The sequence below is a fragment of the Scophthalmus maximus genome, chromosome 2 (assembly GCF_022379125.1).
Source record: "Scophthalmus maximus strain ysfricsl-2021 chromosome 2, ASM2237912v1, whole genome shotgun sequence".
Classification (NCBI taxonomy): domain Eukaryota; kingdom Metazoa; phylum Chordata; class Actinopteri; order Pleuronectiformes; family Scophthalmidae; genus Scophthalmus; species Scophthalmus maximus.
In genome coordinates this window covers 21,157,501-21,183,017 of record NC_061516.1, presented here as the reverse complement: position 1 = coordinate 21,183,017, position 25,517 = coordinate 21,157,501, and the positions used below count along the sequence as shown (strand labels likewise).

Here is a 25,517-nt window from a genome sequence, read left to right as displayed (position 1 = left end):
AGAAAGTAAACCAAAAAATCCTGGGCACAAATAAATACAATTAATTCAAATTAATGAATGAAGTCATGGTTTTTCTCCTCCCTTTCATCCCAGTCTCTGCTCTCTGCTCGTCTCTTTCCTCCACCCGTTTGATTCGTCACCAGCCTCCTACTTTTCCCTTCCACCTTCAAGTTCAGATTTCAGCTGCAGTTCACCGGAGGATGTGAGGTATTTAAATACTTTTCTTCTGTTAGCATTGATTTGTAGCCTATTAGATTGAAGTGCTTGAGGTCTGGACACATACGCATAAACAGAGACAGTTGGCAGAAAGACAGCACATAATGATTCCCCTGTTCACTGCCAGCGGCTGGAGCAAAAGGGTCGAGGGTAATGGAGAGACGAGGCAAAGTAAAAGATTGATTTAAGATAGAGTGATATAAATGAAGATAGATGCATGAAACAAGAACTCCTGGAGGCCTGATACGAGCGGTGTCTCAGTTAGGGCCTGGGCGATATGGCTGAAAACTGTATCACGATATAAGTGTTTCATATCGGTCGATATCGATAATTATTGATAATTTTTATGACCTAAGAAACACAAACACGAGCCAACGAGATGGCGCAACCAAACGTGATACTGTTACATGACTGGCTATTAGGCGTGTCACTCCATACGTTGCTAGGTACCAGAGGACGAGTGCCGGCGGATCTAGCGGCCGGCGTAGCTAGACTCTTTGCTCCGGTTTGTTCCAACGAGGAAAAAAAAATGATCGAAACGTTCCATTCGAACGCATTTTCTATTGATATTGATTACGTGTCTTTCGCGAATACATATCGTTATCGTTTTATCGCCCAGCCCTAGTCTCGTCTTCCTTCAGCTTCTGGACACTCAGGAAAACATGCATGCACAGGAACACAGGAGAGCACGGGCACCATGGTCCACTGTGCAAATGCTCATGGAAAGAGACACACAACAGAAAAGTGCTGCAGAGCTGGAGCGGATGCAGCGGCTGATGCCGCACAGTTTGTCCTTGAAGTCGCTTCTGAAGAAAATGCCAGTCCATCCGTGAGTGTAGGGCTGGGCCTACGCTAAAACTAATAAAGTCCACACATTCCTCTTTCTCTTCTTTTTGATGGGCCAAACTTTGCAGACAGCTTCACAATCTTACAAGTTGACAAGGTGAGGCATCCAAATATATTGGGGTGCACTTGTTGTGCATCAACTTTAAGGACAGACTCTTTAACTGGTCCCAAAATTAATTTTTGAATCACACAATAGACTCACAGCCTTTTGTCTCGAGATCTTTGGTGAAATGTTTTGATGCTGAAGTCTGAATCAGACCAATTGGGGTATCTGTCCTATTTTTCCAGCCGTGACTGAAGTGGCTCTTTGCAAAAGAAACACTGTAAGGTCGTAGACGATGCACATGGCTCAATTTTCTGGTGGGGCAAAAAAAAAAGGCAGAGGGGAGACGAGGAGAGGATTATGTCAGACACGAGGCAGAGAGGAGACATGGAGAAGAGAGAAGAAAAGCCAAGATGGGAGTCGAGGGACAGATTAGGGGAAGCTGAAGCGTCATATGTGGGGAGAAAGGGCAGCAGACGAGCAGCAGAGTGAGGGGATGAGGATGTGGAGGGAAGAGAGGGAGAGACAGGGGGGCCCAGGGGAGGTTTCAATGAGCTTATCGATCTGTCCATCCAGCACACGTCTGCCGTCCTGTCACAGTCTCCCCTCATTCATTTGCATCATCAACATGGGATGGATTTCCGAGCTTTGGCTCCTCTGCATTTGCATGAGTGTGGTCGGGATGGACACGTGGATCAGAGACGGAGGAGGGGAGAGGAGAAAAAGGGGAAGTGGGAACATGCAGCCAATAGAGTCACTGAGGGATTACACCGGTACAATGATGGGACTTGTTATGGATTTTGGCTACAAAGTTAACACCGGTAGAAAAATTGGGTTTTTAATAGTGAAGCATTAGCATTTGTCCATCAAACTGATGAGCTACAGCCGCAGACCCAGCAGGTCATGAAGATAAAGATCCAAAAACTGGCATCATTCACTTTAGACTGAGAGCAAGTTTATCAACATGTTCCATATTTTATGAGAGATTATTTATAGAACAAAAAAAACATTCACAACACAAAGTTGTTGTGTCATTTCAACCAACAGCACAACTTTCAGCCTCATGGTGACGCTACACGAGAAGTCAGCGGAACTGCAGAGTCAGTGCGATTCATCTGGACCAATGTCACGACAATCCGTCCAATCGCAGCAATTTCAGAATAATGAGGAAAATAGATTTAACATTTGAGTCTCTAGTATCCAGAATATGTTTTAGACCACACCTTCTGAGTTAGTCGCTACATTCTGTCCAATGAATCATCTTAAATCACGTCCATCTCACTCAGCTCATCTGTTTCCATTCCTCCTTTATCCCAAATCGTCTCTCCACTTTGTCTCTCTCCTTGTTTCCAAAAAGAAAAATCTCTGCAATCCCAAATACACCAACAGGAGATTACACTGTTCATCAGACAAAGTATCTGTCGGACATTCACAGCTACAAACAGCGAAGAAGAAAAAAATGTGAGGGAAGGTTCGAGGGAAAAGATACTGAGCAGATGCAGGAGAAGAAAAACACACTGTGTTCTGAAAGCTGACGATTTGATTCTTGTCCACTTCATCAGCTGATGTCTACTCGGCCCGAGACCCATTAGCCAAAAGTCATTAAGCTTACTCTGCAAGATCAACCATCCATAAGAGTAAATACTTTAATATCAAAGAGAGAAAACTCCCGTCGATAAATCTGCCCCGTCAGAAGGAGTGAGTGACTCCATTGAAGTCACACATTGTCATTCAACCAAACATTCATTTTAAGATCTGCAGTGACTGTGAGAAATGTTGCATGAGATAAAACAGCACACACACACACACACACACACACACACACACACACACACACACACACACACACACACACACACACACACACACACACACACACACACACACACACACACACACACACACACACACACACACACACACACACACACACACACACACACACACACACACACACGGGGACTGAGTGGCTCTCGGCAAGTGGAAGGAGCTTCGCTGGTTGGAGTCTGACTCTGGGCTCATAGAAACCTGCTGACTGCACTGCTAAGCCAGCTGCTGACTCCAGACCTCTATCTGAGAGCTGCGTCCCACCGTGTGTGAGTTGCTGTGGAGCTCCACTGTCCAGCTGAGTTGGTTTTCTTGTTCATGTGAATTCAAACACTCCGGCGAAGTCACAGCAGACATTTCCATATGTCTAAGTAAGTGTGATAAAATGGATGATGGTGGAAAGTAACTAAGAACGTACAATTTGTTTGTCAGGACGATTGCGCAAAAAATGGCTGAAGGGATTTCCTCAGAAGTTGGTGGAAGGAGGGGATCTGGATCAAGGGGCAGATCCAGAAATCTCTTTCTCTATTTTCCAAGGAAAAATACATGGATCGTGATATGTATGTGGTGGACTGATGTCTGAATTTAGGGGGCTGTGGAGGTATGCGCTCCACCGAGTGCCTAGTTTTACAAGGATAAGTGGATATGACAATCAATAATATCAATGGTTTCCAACATTTTGGGCTTATGACATATTACCAAATTTACCAGTGAAAGATTACTGTAATCAAAGATGAGAGGAAAATACTGAAAACAGATTTCACGAATCACAACTTTCCTTTTTTCTCTCCCATTAATCGTCTCATGACCGATCAGCTTTATCTGGCGTCCCTGGATAAAAAACTGTGGATCTGACTATCTCCACCTCCAGCAGCTTTGGCGGCAGGACGCTGAAGATCTTACCAGCCATGTGTTTTACAAATACAGGATGATACAGTAGATGATAACTGCAACATGCCTGGCCTGTCAGTCAGATGTCCGCAAACTGACAGACTCCTGGTCGTCTGAAGATAAGTAGCTACTGTACAAGGACCAAATCCAGAGGCCAATCAAAATACTGGACTGTCGCTGGTATATCTGGACTAAACTGTAATTACTCTAATGTTTAAGGGATCAAAGATCTTTCCTCCTTCACCTTTTGCATGTGGCGCCAGCGGTGCCGGATAACTGAGGCTTCGGTGTCACTGAAGGCCTTTTTCCTCTCATGTAGTAAACTTTGTGATTGGCTTTGATCCTGGTAAAGTCATAGCTCATTTCGTCTTTCAGTGAAAACAGAAGCCGTCACTGATCCGGTTGTTCTGGTTCCTTCTTGTCTGAGTACTGGTAATTATTTAATATTTAATCATGGCAGATTTACATGGGCTGAATCCACTCTTGAAAGCCTTAGTCCAGGACTGCAAAAATGTTAAAATAACTATGTGCACGTGTGCTTTTAGGAAGCGCGCGTGTGTGTGTGTGTGTGTGTGTGTGTGTGTGTGTGTGTGTGTGTGTGTGTGTGTGTGTGTGTGTGTGTGTGTGTGTGTGTGTGTGTGTGTGTGTAGAGTTGTTTTTTTTACCTTGGCAGGTGAAGCATTGAACATGGAAGTGTGTGTTCTTGACGCGCACGACCTCGCCGCGACAAACCTCCCCACAGCGCTCGCACACGATGGGTGAATTTCCACGGCTGCAGAGAGGAGAGCTGCTGTTGTTGTTGTTTCCTCCGTACACACCAGACTGGTACTGAACTGTTGGGAGCGGAGGATCAAAAGCACACGTCAGTTGTTGTCATTTTGATCAAAGTGAGATTGAAAAAAAGTGCTGAGATCAGAACGACTGATATCTGATGCATTTTTCTTTTCCTCGAGCAAGGGCTCCCGAAACATGACAGCCAAACGCAAGCTTTAATGTATAATGAATGTGGAAAAAGTCGCTCTGGTTTATATATATCTATAGATATATATATAGATATATATGTCTCAGGACAGGACAGAGGGTTTCTTCTCCTCCACAAAGACAAACAGAAAGCGAACAGTAACAAAACATGGAGGCAGACAAACACACACAAAAATAATCACATTCACACTCGACTAGAGGTTTAGAGGAGATAGAGGCGACTCAGTAATTGACTTAGTACATAGTGGTGGCTCCTGTACGGGCTGTCACTCTGCCAGAGAGCAGAACGCACAGCCATTCACGAAGAGAGAGACAGAGGGACAAACATGTATGCTGGCTGACTGTGCCAGATCAAACTGCTCAAGGTTTTCAGAATATGAAATATACTTCTGTACATTGTTACACCTCTAAATGTATTCAATGCTTTGCTGCAATGGTACACATTTTCTTTCATAACTACTACATTTTCTTGCTTTATGTGCATGTGTCAATCAATAAAGCTTTGAATCCTGACACTTGACACTACACATGCCGACCACGACAGACAAAGACACACTAGCGGGACAGAAAGGGGCCGAGTGAGGCCATCTGGGGATTACACCTCTTCCATCCTCACTCGTGAAACTGGTCAAATCCCTCTTAGTGAAACAAGTAGTCACACACACACACACACACACACACACACACACACACACACACACACACACACACACACACACACACACACACACACACACACACACACACACACACACACACACACACACACACACACACACACACACACACACACACACACACACACACACACACACACACACACACACACACAAAAGATCGTTTTGATTTGCTGCAACAGTTGACCATCAATCTGAGCGAGAAATTCTACTGCGTGCTACTCATTTCATAGACGTGAAACCAAAAGCATTCCCAGAGTGTTGTGCCAAGGCAGCGAACAACAAATGCCGGCAGGTTAAGCCGATGGCAGCAGGAGAGAGACACAGTGTTGTGGATCTATAAATGTCAGGCGGAAAAAGAAAAAAAATAGGTAAAACTAGGACAGAAATGTTTCCCTAACAAATTGTATCAGCAGTGTGTGTGTGTGTGTGTGTGTGTGTGTGTGTGTGTGTGTGTGTGTGTGTGTGTGTGTGTGTGTGTGTGTGTGTGTGTGTGTGTGTGTGTGTGTGTGTGTGTGTGTGTGTGTGTGTGTGTGTGTGTGTGTGTGTGTGTGTGTGTGTGTGTGTGTGTGTGTGTGTGTGTGTGTGTGTGTGTGTGTGTGTGTGTGTGTGTGTGTGTGTGTGTGTGTGTGTGTGCCACAGAAGCTGGCATTGGTTCTGTAGCCAGATGGCAGCACAAAGACTGGAACCACGGACAGAGAAGGATCTGAGCCACCTGTGTGTGTGTGTGTGTGTGTGTGTGTGTGTGTGAGATTGTGGTATTATTATGTATGTTTGTTATTAATAGTCCTCTTGAATGTTTTACGGGATTAATGAAAATGTGCAGCATTAGCATTACAGTATATGAACTGTATGTGTGAGCCACATGGATGTTGTGTAAGTGGGTTAAGTTATGTACCGTGTATGTACTTTTTTATAATAATATTTGAATACTCTTCGTTCCCAGATTCTTTCTTTCTCTGCTCTCTGCTCTGTTCACTATCTTACAGTAGTTTTGACGTGTAAAGAAAGACAACACATCTCCGACCCCAACTGATTTGATTTTCCACTCAAAAGATGAAATCCAATCTGTTTCCCCCACAATTCTCCCTCAAAGTCAAATAAGCCATTTATCCTGCACGGTTTGACAGCATCACATATTCATTCTGACCTTTGACGCTGTGGATAAACAGCTTGGATAAAAACCAATAAGCTCTCCCTTGGTGTCAACCAAGCCAGTCAGCCGAACGATAATCCCCTTCCTTTCTATGGGAGATTTTTTGGGGGTTACAGTCGCTCGGCCTGGGCCCCTCTGCTACGCTGCATGGCTGTGATTGAATGGCAGCGTATCCCTGCCAGTGCCGGGGAACATAAGTGTCCTAAATATCTTGCTTTGGTGGAATGTATAGAGCTGAACGGCTGCCAGGAAGCGTAGGTCGACAGCTTACACTGGAAAGCATGTACTGCAGTGCCACGCTGCTTTTGATTTTTGGAAAATACACATTTTGTGGTTTCACATCAATAAAAAAAAAGCAACTGTTTTCTATGTTTAGACATTGGTTTTTTTTAATATGTGCCCTGCACAGTGTCAAGCAAGGATCTGCTCCCTTTTCTTCTGGCTATCAAAGAACAGCAGGCTTCCTCTCTTCTATCCAAAAGTATCTGAGTAGCTGAAAAAAGAAAAAAGGTTGAAGGAGCAATTTAACATATTTGATCAATGAAATGGAGTGAGATTGACCGGATCGCGTGGCTGTGGGAATGTCTCCAGTGGAGGAATCCCCGGACGCCGTCAGAACCATGCACAGAAATCGTTATCCATCCAAACACACCGCTCACACTTGTCAAGGCAGGCCAACGCAAACTGACAATCATGAGAAAAAAATGGAAGATATGACTGACGAATGCTGTCAGCTACCAACACACAAAAACCAACCCCTGTTCCTAACCTTGGTTTGACAGGGAGATTGCTAAATGACATGATGAAATACAGTGTCAATAAGTGAGCCAGTGATCAATAGACCTTCAGTTTAAAACCTCCCAGGACACCACGTTATTGACACACACACACACACACACACACACACACACACACACACCCTTTGCTTACCATTTGTGGGTCCACTCATGGTGCCAAGAGGAACAGTTTGAAGGATCCTCCTCCAACAAGTCACTTGATTTCGGTTTCCAGCAGCTGATATGACCAAGTCCTCCTCCTGTCAACTCTCTCGACTTGAAACTCTCCCTCCCCTCTCGCTGCCTCCGTCTGGGCAGGGCTTTCCCTGCTCCTCCCGACGGGCGGATTACAGAGCCAGGCGGCGGACTGCACTGTACCTCTCCACCATGCGTAAAGGCAGGAATTAGATGGAAACGGACGCGACCATCCTCCTCCTCCTCCTCCTCCTCCTCCTCCTCAAGCCTTCAGCTCCTGCCGCTCCCAGCCCAACACAGCACGCACCCGGCGGTCCTCTGGCGCGGCGCAGAGGAGTCCATTCCTCCACGACGCAGTCCGTGACTCCGTGCGCTCCCGGGGACGCCTGCGTGCCTGTGCGCGCCGCTGCGAAGGCTGGAAATGCCCGGTGGTGGGAGTTTCAGAGTCAAAGCTGTCGGACCACAGGACGGACCGAGTGCTTTCACGGTGCGAGGGCGCCGAACAGCGTCCGGACTCCAGAATGCAACGTGTAACTCTGTTGGCACGCTGCGTTTTGAGTTCTTTTTTTTTTATTATTTTCTTCACGGCAGTAGGAAAACGCACAAACCAACTACAACTAATGAGGGCTGAACTCCATTGAGCGCGTCCGGTTTTGTTGGTCTTGGTCCTGGCATGCTGGCTCACTCTCCTGTGATCGTGTCTCACTGGGACGCATGGACAGGTTGTTAATGTCACCTGTGCGCACGGGCGTAGCAAGGGGGGGGGGGGGGGGGGGGGGGGGGGGGTCTGGAATTAAAAGTATTCTTTGTCCGTAATTAGTGTTTTCTAAGTAGTTTTTCTGATTAGTGTCATAACTTTTTCTTTTTTTAATGGCTCAATACACTGGTTGAGAGACTTAACTAGTTCCCCGAGGGCCCAACTGGTTCCCTGAGGGCCCCTCTCACCCCTACAAAAAGGCGCAAAATGGTTTAGTCCGCCCATCGCGACTCAGCATTGAGGTGGTCCCAGAGTTTTGGTGCTACACCCCTGACCGTGCGTTTCCTGCCGAGACATATCAAAGTCTGTGGGTGTTTATAAACATGTCTAATAGTTTAGATGATAAAATAAAATAATTACAATGGTAACTAGAATATGAATTGTAGTATATAGTGCATATTTTGGACACTTTTCATGTACGTTTAGGCAGTGAAAACTAAAATATCCCAATAGAAGATTAAAGCTCCAAGCGGCTTTGATCAGGGCCCTCGCACACATGTGCACGTTTGACATGCAAGTCAGAGGAACGTCCCATGTCGTGGAGCATCATCATGTGGCTATGATCAGGAGGAACTTCCTGTTCCATGGCGAAGGCCTCGAAAATCACCCCGTCTTCTCCACGTCGTCACAGGAAGGGGCTCTGACGAAAACTCAAGCTTTGAGAGAACGATTTTCTTTTCCCTAGATTTTCCCTTTTCCCTAGATTTCAAATGGGTCTTGAGATGACACACCAAAATTTGAGGTTGCTGGTGTGAAGTCTGTCGGAGGAGTTCTTTAAAGTATGGAATGCGACAAAATGTCCAAATCTGCACACTTAAAATCGAAATGGTCGACTTCCTGTTGGTCGGAAGTAATGGCGACCTGTTATTTTTTTTGTAGGTATTGATGTAATACACGTGCCTATACCAAATTTTGTTCATCTACAACAAATGTAAAGCAAGGGGGAATGTGGTAAGGGGCTTTATTGAGATATTTTGACACGCCCCTGCCCGAGACCTCTAAAATATCAACATTTTATCAAATTTTTTACCGGTTCTGATGCTTGTGCAAAGGTTTGGGAAGGTCGGAGCACGTGAAGTGCCTCAAATTAGAGATTAATTTGGCGTAATAATGGTAATGATAATAATAATAATTATAATAATAATTATAATAATAATAATAATAGGTCCTCGCTCTGACTTTGTCAGTGGAACTTGTGGCCCCTGTTGACCTCCCACTCACTCTCTTCATGCTTTGTGTATGTGCCTTGTTGCTTCCAGGTTCCTGCAGACTGAGGACATAAAATCAACCAGTGTTGGACCTGGCACAGCATTTTCTATGTAAGACTTATTCCACGATCATTTGTTTTGAGGAACATGCACCATTCCCTGACAAATCTGCAATCAAATAACCAAACGTTCCTTGACGTGCAGTGAACCCAGGCTGTCTGATGACCTGATGACCTACATGATATTACGTATTGAATACGTAATAATAAAGTTGAGCAAAGTGGCGACATCAGCTGTAGCTTCAAATAAACACCACAAGGGGGAAGTGTGTGTTCAGACAATATTTCTGAAAGCTGTATGTGGTCAGATAGGGAATCTGTGGGGTGAGGGAGTATTTCCCTTTCCCTAGATTTCAAAATGGTAACTAGATGAGTAAACTCTCCATCTGAGCTGCATGAGATGCATTGTGGGTAATGTAGTGGTGTCACTGGCATTAGATATAAATCAACCACCACTCAAATTATAATTATATTCCATCTTGGTAAACCAAAATAAATGTCAAGAATAAAAGTCACATAGATTTTTACATATTAGAGAATCATAAAGATTATGTTTATATATGTATATATTATATTATAATTATTATAATATTTATATATATATATATATATATATATATATATATTTTTTTTTTTACAGTTTTCACATTATGAACATGTTCCTTTGTGAAGAGCTTGAGCAGTGTGAGATACGATATGTTCCTTCCAGCACATACCAATGTTTAAACATTTACCTTGCGGGCCGTCCTGGCTCACTTCCCTGTAATTCAAAACAATGCGCAGGATGCAATGGCCGGCACGGCAACCATTGACACTTCCTGACGCTTCCTGCTGATGTGTCTGTACAAGAAAGGAAACATTTAACGTTAGCTTCACTGCAAAACCTCCCATTAGAGACTTCAACAAAGTCTGGCCTGTGTAACGGTTTTTCTTCTCATTCTCTCACGCAGTGCCACCCATCATCTTTGATCTCCCGCAGCTTTTTCTGTTGCCTTCCTGTCTTTTCAGAATTGCTGCAACAAAGCTGAGAGTCGGTTATCGACTGGTATGGGGTTTAGAAAAACAAAACATCACCTGTTCACCTTGAGTTTGTGTCCGTGGGGACATTCAGGTGTGATTAATGGCCCATTGTAAAGTCAGAATTAAAGCACTGGGAGTACAATGGTCTGTCCCTTCAAAAGAACAACTGGCAACTGCCCAGTGTTTGTTAACTGAAGAGTGTTAAGTTATATTTAAGATGTATTAGAAATGGAGGTTTTGAATTATGCACCTGAACTTTGCAGTGCAGAGGAGTAGAAACAGGTTGTTTGTATTAATGGATATAGCTTTCCTCAATTTTTTAGTGTATATTTCTGCTATATTTAGTGACATTTCTACCTCTTTCCTGATGCCTTGACTCTTGCTGCTGCTGTAACAAGTAGATTTCCCCGGCGTGAGATTAATAAAGTCCCGTATTATCTTTTCTCATTGTTGGATTTTCCAATCGAACCTTTCTTTTTTTAATCATTAACCAAAAGAGGACACTGATTCAGTTTTAAAAAGCCTTTATGTTAAGGTAATACAGTCATATTCTAAAAGAGGAAATTCAGAGGACGTGTATCGCCTGTCAAAGATGAAGTGATACTGGCGTTGGTCGGACCAGATGCAGCTGATGGGGAAGTGAGGTATTACTAAAGAGAGTCTGAACATAAGAAACCTGTTGACCAAAGATATAAAGATTTATGTGCATTTAAGTGAACAGAGGACGATGTTTCATGGGGGAAAAAAGGGAGACAAAGGTGCCACCAAAAGATGATCCACACAGACATCCGTCTATGTTGGCATACTATAATTCACTATTACAGAACAGCAACTCTGACAGGGATTGTTTGTGAGTCTGCACACACAGTCCCAGTGTGGGCAGACGCCTCCCAGTCGAAGACATAAATCCAGTGGCAGTATCAAAGGTCCTGGTACGAACTGCATGTCTTTGTAGGTGCGTCAGGAAATGAGAAAGTTGAATGTAAGGTCACTTGTGTATGTGTGTGTGTGACCTGCCATTATGATTAAAAGTTCATGAGCGTGTTCTTTATGTCAGGGTCCTGGTCTTGTTGATATTTCTGAATTTAGAGGTCAGAGGTCACACTACATCCCCCCCCCCCCCCCCCCCCCCCCCCCCCCCCCCCCCCCCGCCCCAAACCTTCAGATTTATACCTGCAGGAGACGGCAGTACGGCAAATAAATCAAAACGTTCATATTCTTTCTTTGAATAAAAATAAACCGCACCTCGTTTCTACAGATCTTCAGAGAGAGAACTGAAAAGACATTCCTGCTGTATTGTTTTGTGGTTTCATCCCTCCCACAATGCATCATGGTAAAACCACCCCTCAGCCAAGACACATGTTGTTCTGTGTTATTCCACCGTTCTGATGGTGTCACTTTTCACATGGGAGATGGTGGACCATCTCAAACAGCCATTTTTGTCTGTGTTGACGGCGTGAAGAAGAGGCAGTCAAGTCACAGGAGGCAAATAATTCAATGCATGGCAGCTGAGAACTGTATTTCTTGCAGCTATAAAATACAAAGTTGAAGCGTTTCAGCAGTGTGAAGTTTACTGATGTAGTCGATTAGACACACGAACCTCAACATCCCCTCTGGATGTCCGTCGCTTCCCGCGCTCACATGGTTCAAACCTGGGTGTGGAGCCAGCTCCTCGCAGCTTTGGTTCTTATCCAACGGAGCTGGAGCAGCTGTGTTTGGACAAGGAATTCTCTGAGCCCTCGGCTGCAGTGAAATAGTAGAACAGTACTGTAGGTGACGCCTCTCTCTCTCTCTCTCTCTCTCTCTCAACCCCTGGAAAGTGACTTGGTTCAAATGGTACTTGAGCCTGTGTTCATGGGGAGCGTTCGGCAGGTTGGGTTTAAAAATACAGTAAAATCAAACACTGTAACTTCACACTTGCAGAGTGGTGATTTTTTTTATGTATGAGCCGTGTCCTGCAATTCGTGTGGTAAGATTGTCTTCTCAGTTGAAGGGCCACTCCACTCAATTTTGCACATTGTAAGGAATTTTTCTATTCGTGGCGAGTGAACCTGTGGAAAAAAGACGAGACAGTCCGACCAAGAAAAACAGCATCAGCCATTCCAAAAAACACATAATCACAATAATAACTCCAAACGTCATCAGGGGATGTCCTCTTGTCATCTGTCTCCTGCGAGTCCACCAACTTTGTGATTATAATATTAAAGTAAGTCGGTGGTTATGATTAGTCATATGATATAGAATACATGACTTTGAGAGTTTCCCCCTTTTAATTCCTCCTGGACATAATTATGGCTTCTTTTTTCTTTCTTCTTTAAATCTATGAAGAGGCCGGCTACCACGAAGAAATATTCAGCAAATGAATTCATCTTGGTGTTTAATAATCACTTCTAAAGCGGTTGAAATGCTGAATGGTGTACTTCAAGAAAACCTAAGGCACTAGCGGATCCAGAAGAGGTAAAACAAGAAATCAGAAGAGGTATTTCAAAGAAGGTGACAAATCACACAAGTGGCAAAAAAGTGGCAGGGGAAGGACGAAAATGAGGATGGATGAAGGATGAGAAGCAGAGTACAAGAGTTAGAGAAGTGGGAGACGATGAAGGCATGAAAAAGAGAGAGTGATGACGGAGGAGGCAGAGGAGGGGGGGGAGTTGCAATATGAATGAGAAGGGAGTGATGAGGGACAGCGGAAAGAGCGTCAGACCGAGGAGAGAAAACAGCAATGACATGAGACGGACAAAAAGGGAAGGGAAGGTGCCGACTGGCAGAGAGAATGTTTATCCTGCTGCTCCCGTGCCTCAAACCTCACGTGTAAAAAGTGGACCTTTCATTTCCCCCTGTCAACACACACACACACACACACACACACACACACACACACACACATAAAGTGAAGTCGCGCAGAGGTGGGCACATGTAACGTTGCATGTTTACATGTATGTCACAAATAAAAATAAAAAGTTCATAAAACAAGAATGTGAGATATGCTGTGTGCTTGTGAGCCCGGAATTTGACTCGCCTCTTTGTTTGACCCCTCCCGTCGTCACATCTGTCAAAACAGCTGTCTCAGCCGGGCAGAGGAGACACAAACACAAAGAATTACTCCATTGCAAGTAAAAGTCCAGCAATGGAAACGTGGTAAAGTAAACTCAAGAATAAACGGGGAAATGTTCTCACTATATTATACTTGCCGGCACCTGTTGAAAAAAAATATTGATTGATTAAAACATATTTCTATACAAGCCCGATTTTCAACTGGTTTTTAGATGGTTATTAATTTAATTCAATAATTGATTTGATTTTATCTTGTTTTATTGTTTAGATAAGTGCTATAGAAATAAAGTCTTGTTATTATTACATTAAAAGTACAAAAATGTCTCCAGTGACTGTAACACGATATTGAAAATGCTTTACGCAGCAGTCCATGTTGTCACTTCTCGGTACAGGAAGGATGAGGTGTTAAAAATCAAGATGAGCAGCAGGAAACAGTGAAGCTTGTCAGTGGTGCAGATGCACGGTGTGTACAGGATACAGCGAACGGAGTGGGCCCTGCTCAGAAGGACGAATATGTTCTGAAACAAAAAACCCAGAAGAGGCTGGGAATGTTTCGCTCAGTGCAAATGGGATCGGCCACAGTTCTGCGACAGACGCATTGCGCAGTATGTGTGAAATGCTTTCAACCGAGGTGGTGGCAGATGTGTTAGATAAAACACAAACAAATGTGGCTTTGCAGTGGCGATGAAAACATCTCGTCCGTGAACCTGAGATCAGATCAGTTCAGCGGAACTGTTCATCCATGAGAATTTTCATGTCAAACGCTCAACGCGGTCTACAGCAACGTGGCTGCGTGACAGAATGGTCCCACCAACTTGGGAAACCGCGCAATACAAAGGCAGGCGTCATGCTGTTTCTGAGAGAAAAGTTTGAAATCTTTCCAGTTCCTCTGTATAATGGATTCAGTGGAAAGTTACAGAGAAGATTAGAGGTGAAAAATCTACCAAAAAGCAACAACCTTGAGACGGACTCGACGGAAAAGCAAAGAGTATGTATTATGCACATAAGTCTTTCAAACCACTAAAACATTCAAACCTGGTTTCTTCGCAGTCATTTTAATATAATTACACTTGATGGAAAATCAAACACTTTGCTGGGAAACGTGTTGTAGCTCGGTTTGCGTCATACGATCCTTTCTAATGGAACTCACAAGGTCATATTTTAAGTGGTTGAAGTCATCATGTTTAGGTCCAAGGTAGAAACCCTGTTGCTACAGACAACTGACAACAAAAGTCAACATGGCCTTGTTCACTTGGGTTTATAATGATAAGAATAAGAAAAGAAAATGTGCTATTTTGTTAATCAGCCCTGACACCCTGTCCTGTAAATGTATTGAATTATTGCTTATTTGTTTTTCCAGTAATGTTTTGACAGAAGCAAAACTGTATGGATTATGCTCAGTGGGGTTTGACATAGACATTTGATCAAGCCTACAAACTTATTTCAACCTTAACCAAGTGCTGAATCAAAACAATAATTTACCATGATCATATCTTGTAATAATAATATTACAAAAGTAATATTGCAGGAAATACAAACCATCAACATTATCATTTAGTTTTTCAAGTACATTCGGTTTGATTATTTTGCAGATGCCTTCATTAAAAAAACATTAGGTTTCCCTAATATGTATTTGGTTTTTATAAACTATTGCTAAACAAAGGTAATTTATGTAGACAACTCTGTCTGAAATTATGTTTATAATTTCCTCATTATGAGGAAATGAGGAAAATAAAAATTCATTCACCTGATGAGAAACAGGAGTAATGGACCTTTTTATGGTTATGTTGCAGAACTCATATAACACTTGGTTTAATACAGAGAAACTTGAGACACCATTTGTTTATTAACATTCTTCCAAATCCCAATGACCTCCCTGACCTTAACCACAGCGGTTTTGTTATCTGACCCTCACCACAAACAGGAGTCCGGCACTTTCTTGCTACACACAACATCCACCCCACAAAACCAGCCCACGGGGAACGACTGGGAGACAGCTGAGCAGAGGGGAAAAAAAGGGGTGGATACTGTAACAGTTAGTAGAATGTATGAGCGAGAGAGAGAGAGCGACAGAAGGGAAGGGATAGGACATTGAGAGGAAGAGGTGTGGAGAGGAATGTGTTGGGGCTAAACAGACAGGAGGATATGGCCATGCTGACTTTTCCCTTAGAAGAAGCATAGGACTCTTTGCTTGTATTATCTCACTGGTCATGCATCTGCTTGGATTTTGTTCTTAATGGCACCAGCAGTGGTTTTCCTCTGCAGGCACAAAACTCTTCGAACTGGCTGTTTGCAGGCGTCGCTGGACGACTGCAGCTTTGCATTGGCACAGGCCGACTCTGTTCTGCCAGCGGATCAGCTGGGTGGTCGACGACTGAAGATGAATCACCGCGTTCAAATGATCGCACGCGTGTTATCACCGATCGGGCCTCTTGGCCACGTGGATGTTGCTCTGGGCTCCTTGACAATGATTTGTCCAGAAGGCAACGTGAAAAGATGAGAGCGAGACGAAAAGCAGAATGAATTTGAAAACAAAAGAGAAACGAGACATTACACATGGTGTAATGCTCGTGCTGCAGTGTTTCCTGTTTCCCCACAAGGTCTGAACAAACAAAAAAAAAACAAACAAAGAACACGAAAAACTAAATCCCAGAAAAAAAAACATGGAACATACTGACTATATATATATATACACCCTGTATATACTATAGTACTCATATATATATATATATATATATATATATACACCCTGTATATACTATAGTACTCATATATATATATATTTGTATGTATGTACTTTAACTTCATCCTCCACTTTTGGGCCACAACCACAACGTGTGACATGGAGGCAACAGTCCTGAGGCAGTACAGTGTGATGGTCAGGCCAGAGTTTGGAGTTCATTGAAAATTGAGTGGCAGGAAAAAGGGGCAAGAATAGATGGGTGTCAGCAGGAGGCCCCGAACGGATCCCTGTGGGACTCCAAAACCACACTGGGTGGGATCGTCTAGGGTTGTTGTGTTTTTTAATTTAACATTTTTTAATGAATGGGACGAGCTGTGTTTCTTTCAGCCCGCTCAACAACACAGCGTTGTTTTTTAATTACCAAAAAGAGGGGAATTGGTTATTTTGTCTGTGGTTTTTATTCAGCCGCTCAGGAGTGTGGACATCAAGTGGGGTGTCGCTGAAAAAGAGCTGAGAAAATACTCCTTGAATAAATGCAGGTTTAAAAATTAGGGCTTCTTAGTGCCGTTGAGCTGTGAGTGCACTGCAGACCTGCGATATACACTAAAAGCCAGTCCTTGTCCTCTGATAGGCTGCTGTTCTCCTGTGATGTCACGGGGGTCTGCTTATAAAAAGGGCCACAGGCTCAGCTGCTTCCAAAGGGCAAGTGTAGAGTAGAGCTGAACGAGTGAGTTCATACGTGAGAGTGGGAAGAGGGAAGAGAGAGCGACGCAGAGTGTGTGCGCATAACTCTGCAAAACAGGAAAGGAGGCTCAAAAGAGGCTGACAAACACATTATGATGAGACTTTGTGTGGACTTAAAGGCCTCCGGATTAAGAAATCACTGTATTGTAAAGAACGGGAAGGAGCCTGGAGGTAAGGAAACTAATTGGTTTGACATACATGCATACACCATTTTGTGTATGTACTCTCCATGTATGTGTTCATATATTTTTTATTTTACACAGTTGAAACACCATGAAACATCTTCGTACCTTTTGAAAGTACATTAGAGTAAAGCCAATGAATGTAATTATAACTGAAGTGTGATGATAAAGTTGAAGCTTTTCTTATAATTAATGAGTCAATGTTACAAACACATTGTTAAAGCTCTAAACTCTCAAATACTTATACTTACTCAAATCATTTTCCTTCTTCTAACAACAGCTGAAACATGGTTTAACAGGAACATGTGTTTTTTCCCACGTATACTAAATCCGAACTAGCGTTCACCTTTAACAGACTGTATGTGGTTTATTTGTTGCCTGGAATCACCACACCAGTTTGCATTTGCAAAAAAAAAATGCCTCATGTCACAATGGCAAGTGGATCCTGATTCAAAGTATTTATGATGGATAATAGATAAAAATGTCATAAGTATGTCTTGGTATTGTTCTGTGAAGTGGAGCTTTATATGGTGAAATGTGTCATCTTGTTCTACTAATAAATTAAAGATGATAGACGTATTATGTGGTAGGCTGGCTCTGAATTTCAGTTATTGATTTGTCAGACTGGCTGTGATTGATATGGGCTAACAATAGCCAAGTTAGTAAAGGCCAGGTTTGGTTAAATCGACAAGCATATGGAATTACTTTCAGTAGCACACATTCTGTATCCCAACAACAGAACAGAAAAGAGAAAAGTGTACACCATATGATAAAGACAGAAATAACATACAATTGCTTCAGTAGTTGTCACAAAACTAGACTGCATATGCATTATTGGGGAGTGACTGTCTGACGATCGCCCAACACTTTAAAGTGGCACCTGCCATCAGTACGTACCAGTGGAACTTGAGCAGCATTCCACACACTGCAGCACAAGTGGCATACCGTCAGCCGCATTTCCATCTTAATCAGTATTATTAAACCCATTTAGCCCCATTCTAGATAAATGGTTGTGATTGGCCCGACCAGTGTCAGGACAGATGTGGGGGGGGGGGGGGGGGGGGGCAGACCCATCTGAGAGAGCACATAGACACGACTTTGCTGATTGTTCCGATGTCTCCACAAAATTTGTGTTTTTCACAAGGACACCTCTCTTCCCTCACAGTTTACTGTCGTCAGTTTATTCTACTAATCTCTGCCAAAACTGGGTGTTCTGTGTGCATGTGTATTTGTGTGTTTGCACGTGCCCGAGCTTTCTGGCTTTTTTGTCTCAGTAAACCTTTTGCTTTTTGTTTTACTCTTGGCCTTAGTGATACGGCAGAAATTGGTGTGTGCGTGCGTGTTTGTGTGCGTGCGTGTGTGTGTGTGTGTGTGTGTGTGTGTGTGTGTGTGTGTGTGTGTGTGTGTGTGTGTTTAAATGGCTCAGACAGGGCAGAGCAGAGCCTCATTGACAAGATTGACCATGTGATGGTTCAGGGAGCTGCCCAGATTATTGATCTGATCAGTGGGGCGGTGATATTGGCAGTTTAAAAGTTCCATCACTGTAAAGGTTGGGTTTCCTTAGGATTCATGAAGAACAAGTGCACTGACCTTTTCACAGACATGAATAAAGACGAAATAATTTCTGCAATTATAGCTCAATTGCTTTTTTTTTTTGCAATTATAGCTTACGTAGTGTGAATCATTATCTGTAAGGAGCAGCTATTCCTCATCCATTACAACTCAAACAGAGAGCAATAATGAAAAATTGATTTGAACCTTCCAGCAGATCAATCATTGGCCCCAACATGCTGGCACATACTTATTATATAGATGTAAATGTGTTGACACTTTGGGAATGATGACATTGATTTGAACACAAATGCACTGTTGTGGACTGTAGACAGAATGTTGGACAGCATACTTACATTCATATGCACTGCCTTGCAACAGTTGTGTCATGACACTGTAAGACTCCACCTGTGAGATCATTTTCGTAAAAAAAACCAAAATTTAAAAAATCATCTCATCATGGTCCACCCTAGCATTTTGAAATGCATCCCAAAATTCAACACTTTGCTCATTTACCACAGGACAACTGGGTAAACACTTGTGAATCAATGGTCCTTTTTACAGCTCGCATGTTGAGTGCCGGGATTGCATAAAGCCAGCATACAAATGAAGCCAAGTGTGTGTGTGCGCGCACAGAAGAGAACACACTCTTCACTTCTAACTACATGTATAAGAACAACAAAACATAAAAGAACTGCCACTTAAGAAGCAAACAGCTAAAGTGCCGCTTTAGAGAGAGCCTTTCACTCGCAGCCGACATAATCTATCCAAGTCTTTTTTGGTGTGTGGCATGATTATGAAAGTAATTGTGTGATAAAAAATGCATGTGCTATCAAAATGGTAATTTTATGCAGTGATTTGTGTGATCCAGTCCGGGCAGGTGAGTCATTCAATGCTGTGACGCTCACACACTGTTTATTGAGCTGCTCGGTTTTGCTCTAGTGATGTGATTGTGACACATGAATATGCTACTGAATGCTCATGAAGCATTTCGCAAGCTGCAACCTTTTTGTAAGTGAGTGATTAGATCAGAGAAGCAAAATATAAACTCTACAAAAACGATCTAAGTTTTACAATAATGGTAGAAATGTCCCCAAAATACTAATTTCAATTTCCATCACTTTAAAAAACATGTATGGCTACATTTGTATTGGTTGTAATCCATTCTGAACAAAGCAATGTTTTTTGTGTTATAACTGTAGATCATGGAGTCTGCGAGTACTGTGTCAGCACTGGCTAACCAATCACAGCACAGCAACTCCTCGCTGTCAGCGAGCTCTTTGGCGTACACCGGTCTGGAGCTCGTGCTGCTGGGTGTTGCGATGGCCGTTCTTGTTCTGGCTATAGTCTTTGGTAAGTTACAAAACATTTAGTCATTTTAGTTAGTTGGTGATTTTTTTTGGACGGCATTCAAATATCTCCTATAGTCACCGAACTCTTTACACAACGTTTCTTGTGTCAAGGTAACGTCCTGGTGATTACAGCCATCCTGCGGTTTCAGCGGCTCCAGACAGTCACCAACCTCTTCATCGCCTCTTTGGCTGTCGCTGACCTCATCATGGGCATGGTCGTGGTGCCCTTTGGCTCCAGCTACATCCTGCTGGAGCGCTGGCAGTTTGGAAACTTCATGTGTGAGTTCTGGACAGCGGCCGACGTGTTGTGCGTGACAGCCAGTATCGAAACCCTGTGTGTGATTGCTCTGGACCGCTACCTCGCCATCACCTTGCCACTTCGATACCCAATGCTCGTCACCAGGTACGACCGAGACAGTTTGGCCCGGTTGTGTGGGAGTTGAAATAAAATGTTCTAAAAGTAGAACCAGAATTAACCCTCGTGTCTCCTCATGACAGGGGTCGGGCCTTGGCGGTGATCCTTGGGGTGTGGGCGGTGGCTTCCCTCATCTCCTTCCTGCCCATCCATCTGAAGTTGTGGGTGTCAGGGGAGGAGGAAGCTCAGCAGTGCTTAGCCGACATGTACTGCTGTGACTTCAACACCAATGCGGCGTATGCAGTGTCTTCCTCAATTGTGTCATTCTACCTGCCGCTGGTTGTGATGATTTTCTTGTACACCCGGGTGTTCCAGGAGGCCCAGAAACAGCTGGAGAAGATCAGGGGCAGGGAGAGGCATTTCTATAACTTGCATTGCACCGCACATCTGGCTTATCCCGACGATAGTCCTGCAATGAATAAACTAAGGGCAGGAACTGGGGCGGGGGAACAAGCTGGGGCGGACAGACTAAACATGCAGACAACAGGAGGTATGGACATTGGTAAGGAAGAAAAGGGAGGAGAAAACAGAGCAGGGACTGAGAGAGTTGAAGGAAGGTACTCTGCCACAAAGCGGCTAAAGTTCTGTCTCAAGGAGCGCAAGGCTGTAAAAACTCTGGGGATTATCATGGGAACCTTCACACTATGTTGGCTACCCTTCTTCATCCTCAACATCCTCATGACCTTCCTCCACCTGGGTGACATCAAGCTGCTCTTCAGACTCCTCAACTGGCTCGGATACTCCAACTCAGCCTTCAACCCACTCATCTACTGCCGCAGCCCTGACTTCAGATTCGCCTTTCAGGAAATACTCTGTCTGAGGGGCAAGTGGGGAGGCTGGGGAGCGAAGAGACGGTGGGGATGGTGCAGGGAGAGAGAGTGTTACCCGAAGCCCCAAGGTAGGACAAATGGGCACGCCGACCTGAATGATGCTCGAGGGCTGGACGCTCACCAGAGGTCAGGATGGGAGGGCAGTCTGGAGAGATCTGACCGAGACAGCACGCTCACTCTGCCTTCCCAGGCTTCTTGCACTGTGCAGGTTTTAGAAGTAGCCCCAGGTTCTCTGACCAACCGACAGACGAACGGTTCTGCTAATGGGAGCTGCAAGGGCAATCCGGCTTCTACTGCTTGACCAAATTAGATATTGGAATTCACACTGAGCAGTAAACACCAATTTGATGAGTCTTCTAATGTTTGTGTTTCAACTTTTGGGAAGTTTTGGGGGCTGTAGCTCATTGTGCTGTCGGCAAATACCCTGTTAAGTGTGCTTCTGTCAATAGTACTGTTTTGGCTTCATCAAACTGGTACTTCAAACAGGGTTATCATTTGAAGATGTTGTTCGTCCCTTGTTGATATGAAATGGATAAGAGAAAAGTCATGTTTTAATGGACTGCATATGCTACTGAAATACAGGAAAAATAAGCTGTTATGTGTATACGGAAAAAAAGTGAAAAGGATAACTGATGGATATTCGAATAACTATCTAAGAGAAAATATCTTGTATGCGCATGCATTCCACAACGCTTATTTATTTAAAAGCAGTCAAATAGTAAAAAGTCAAAGTAGCTGTGTATTACTCAATAACATTATTTTACAGTCAACAATACAGATCGTAAAAACACTCAGTGGTTAGTTAGTAAGAGTCACATGGGAACATGTTTTTTTTGCATTTTCTTAAAGCCCCTTATGAATAGTCATGAAATATTCATGACTAAATGAGCAACAATAGACGTTACACTACATATTATTTACTAAGAGTTATAAACTCAGTGAATCTGCTTCATTAGGACTATGTCGCTGTGATTTGATCAGTTAAAAAAAACAAAACATTCACAATTCTCTCATCAATTAATAATGTTTCAACTCTGGCTGAAAATTGTGTATTCTTGTAGGATCCAATTATTCAAGGTAAACACCAGAAGTTTTCAGGGCCTTTGAGGTGAATTTTGATATACATTTTGAGATAGATTTCAATATAAATTTCAATATGAATATATAAACTATCATGCATTTTGATGAAGACTACCTGGGCCCAAGCTATCTCACTGAAGTCCAAAAACACTGGTGCCTTATCAGGCCAAGTTATTATTTCCCATATAAAACCCTGAAGGCAGAAAGCACAAGCAGGGATTTAGCACCACATTTACAATGCTAATAACTTTGTCTGCCAACAACAAATGTGCAAGCCGCCCGAAACAAAACCTCCACGAAGCGGAGAAAAATAAATACATTTTGTTTGCCCTGTGGCTAAAAGTCTTATTTGAAAGAGAGGGTCACATTTTGAGGCTCACTTGTAATAACCAACCTCCGACTATCACAAAGTCCACCTGTTTTCATTCCTTTCCTGATGAAACCTCTTAGCTGCACGGTCCAAAATATTTTACTGGTGTGTATTTATGTGTCAGATGGAACATTTGAGACCCAAACGTATCACTATCATAACTGTTCTTTCTCTCCCTGCAGACTGGTCCTTTCATCATGTATTTTGTTGGGTCTATTTTTCCTGTCCGTCTCTCTCTCTATCTGCTATCTTCTGACGCTGACATTTTACGCTATCTGCTTTTGCTCTTTTACAGTAAGAACATTATTATCTGTCAGAAAGAGCCGGGGAGATGGTTTTCATTCATGGGTCTGTTTTCATAACATTGTCTGTTACGCTCACTGTGAAAACAAAACAATCAGATGACACATGGTTTAAGTGCTTTCTTTCTAGATCTCTCTGAAAGATTTGGATCATCTTTTTTTTTATAATAATTGAGTCCAAATGTGTTGAAAGACTTGCATCAGATTAAATAATACCACAAGACATGATACATTTTGGAAATAATCCCCCCAGCAATGCCTCTGTGTGTACAGGTAATTATTTGATTTGCTTAAAAATAAATTATTAATAATAATAATAATAAGGATCAATAATTGGCGATTGTGTGCTGTAAATATGATCTGCATGTGTCTGCCTGTGTGTTTGTTCGTGATTGATGTGATTGTTGAATGTCCATTTTAAAACTTGAAACATGCCAATTGGAAAATGTCATTATACTGTTTAATTTTTCAAATTCAATTGACTTTGAGATGGAAAAAAAGTAGAATAACTTAATTAAGATTTTTGAATGCTTTCTGAAGATTCTTTTTACAGGCAATGTTTGCACTGTCCCGTGTAAAAAGAACCACAGTTGAACTAAGAGTTGTTTTAATGTGCTTTTTGTATCATGTCTGTTAATACGTGTCGACATCGGATTAGACACTTAATTAAGCAGCACTGACATTAAATATCTGCCATTGTTTTATGTTACCGGGATTCGTGCGTCCGTCTTGGGACACTTAGAGAGCTGAAACACGCTTTGTTGAAACTGAAAGATAGTTTCAGAAGCGACGGAAAGGATTCTATTTTCTACCTCCAACAGAGTCACATGAATGTCATCTCACCTCTGTAAATATTTATTCGTACACTGTTGTACATGTTTGTGAGTAAAGGGACTCTTGAAAATGTATTGTGTTGCTTTGTGTGCGTGTGTGTGTGTGTGTGTGTGTGTGTGTGTGATGTCCACGTATTATTCATGCTGTGGGGACCTGAATCTCACAGCCACATTATGGGGACAAAAAGTAATGTACATTGTACAGTGAAGGGCCGTTTTAAGTGGGACTTTTTGGGGCCACCAGGCAAAAGAGACCCGGGGGGTGCCCTACAGTCAACCAAATCGAACCATAATTTACAAAATAACATCATGCTGTATTGAGGAAGATTTGAAATTAGCAATTGAGACCATAAAATCCTCAGGAAATTACCCCCCCCCCCCCATTGAGTTGCCCTCTGCTGGTCATTCAAGAGAATACAGGTTTCAAGCGCTTTCACATTGGCTTCTATTTCCAGACATGTTGAATCTGTCAAATTTTTCATCTATGAATGTAATCAGCCGTTCTCGAGGGGCCCATGCAAATTCATGTTTTGCCTACCCTGTTGCAACGCCCCTGAGGGTTTAACATTAGGTTTAGATGAAGTGGTAATGGGTGTTTTTGTGGATGTGCATATGAGCACGAGAGATGAGAAAAAGAAAGGCGAGTAGAGAAGCTTATACAACCGCAGACAAATATGGTTAAAATTAGCTTCCTATCTCACAAAACTATTCACAGCTTGCTTTCTAAGAAATGATACGTGGAATATTGAGGTTGTTAGACCAAACAAACACATTTCGCTGTCTAGACAAGTAAACCTAAGATATTTCATACTGTATACCAACGACTTTGGGATTTGTGGCAAACAAAATTATACTCTTTCTTTGCTCTCAGATTACTAGTAGAAGTGTTTTTGATGCCACTTGCAGAACTTCTCTTTGTGAAAAAGAGCAGTGTGGACAGGGTTTGTCAGACTGAATGCTAATCTAATCCTTCATTTTAACGGGGCCAACACTGCATAGCAAAGCGTTCATCTTAGCATTGGCAGTCGATAATGGAAATAGTGATTTGCCAAGCAGCCAGCTGGGCTAAAAAAAAATCACTCCGACAGAGAAGGAGCTGCGTGATGGAGACAAAACAGAGCATTTATCAAATGAACTAAGGAAAAACATCACCATCGTTTTTCATCACACACTACAAAGTCCCACCACTGTGGCAACTGAAATGAAGAAACTGGCAGTGATGCGAAGTTGCAACATATAATAAAAGATTTGAACAGATTTGTTTGATGATTTAAGTTTGACCTCCTCAACGGACAAAGGAAGAGAATTCCCATCACGGTCCTGTTCAGGACATAGTTCAGGATGTTGGTGGGACTGTTGTGAAGGCAGAGGGCCATGCTGAAATCCTTTCGACCCAGAGCCGCGTCTGGCAATTAGCCAAAAGGTACGTTGTTGTATAGCCTGAGCTGGTGTACAGTGATTTATTCATG

At 42.9% G+C, this 25,517-nt stretch overlaps 2 protein-coding genes and 1 long non-coding RNA gene across 12 annotated transcripts in view; 2 read left to right on the top strand and 1 right to left on the bottom strand.

Annotated features, from left to right (window-relative positions):
• Positions 1-8,282, bottom strand: part of LOC118301038 (actin-binding LIM protein 3) — a 36,806-nt gene extending 28,524 nt beyond the window's left edge. For 3 of the 10 annotated variants that reach the window (XM_035626098.2, XM_035626092.2, XM_035626096.2), the window contains exons 1-2: positions 7,568-7,851; positions 4,489-4,656 (exon numbers count right to left, since the gene is read on the bottom strand). In XM_035626098.2, the coding sequence (XP_035481991.2) occupies positions 4,489-4,656; positions 7,568-7,586 (187 nt within the window). In that variant the 5' untranslated portion in view covers positions 7,587-7,851. Of the gene's footprint in view, positions 1-4,488; positions 4,657-7,567 lie in introns of all 10 variants that reach the window. The other 7 variants (XM_035626093.2, XM_035626097.2, XM_035626091.2 and 4 more) reach the window with 4 other exon arrangements.
• A 106-nt stretch (positions 8,283-8,388) lies between these two features.
• LOC118301039 lies at positions 8,389-11,688 on the top strand. Its single transcript, XR_004790210.2, has 3 exons — positions 8,389-9,144; positions 9,625-9,684; positions 9,778-11,688. It is a non-coding gene; the product is annotated as an uncharacterized LOC118301039 (long non-coding RNA).
• A 5,413-nt stretch (positions 11,689-17,101) lies between these two features.
• On the top strand, positions 17,102-24,121 carry LOC118301488 (beta-2 adrenergic receptor-like). Its single transcript, XM_035627057.2, has 4 exons — positions 17,102-17,304; positions 20,069-20,219; positions 20,330-20,621; positions 20,717-24,121. Exons 2-4 carry the CDS (start codon positions 20,072-20,074, stop codon positions 21,762-21,764), a joined length of 1,488 nt encoding a protein of 495 aa, XP_035482950.2. The 5' UTR covers positions 17,102-17,304; positions 20,069-20,071; the 3' UTR covers positions 21,765-24,121.
• The last annotated feature ends 1,396 nt before the right edge of the window (positions 24,122-25,517 follow it).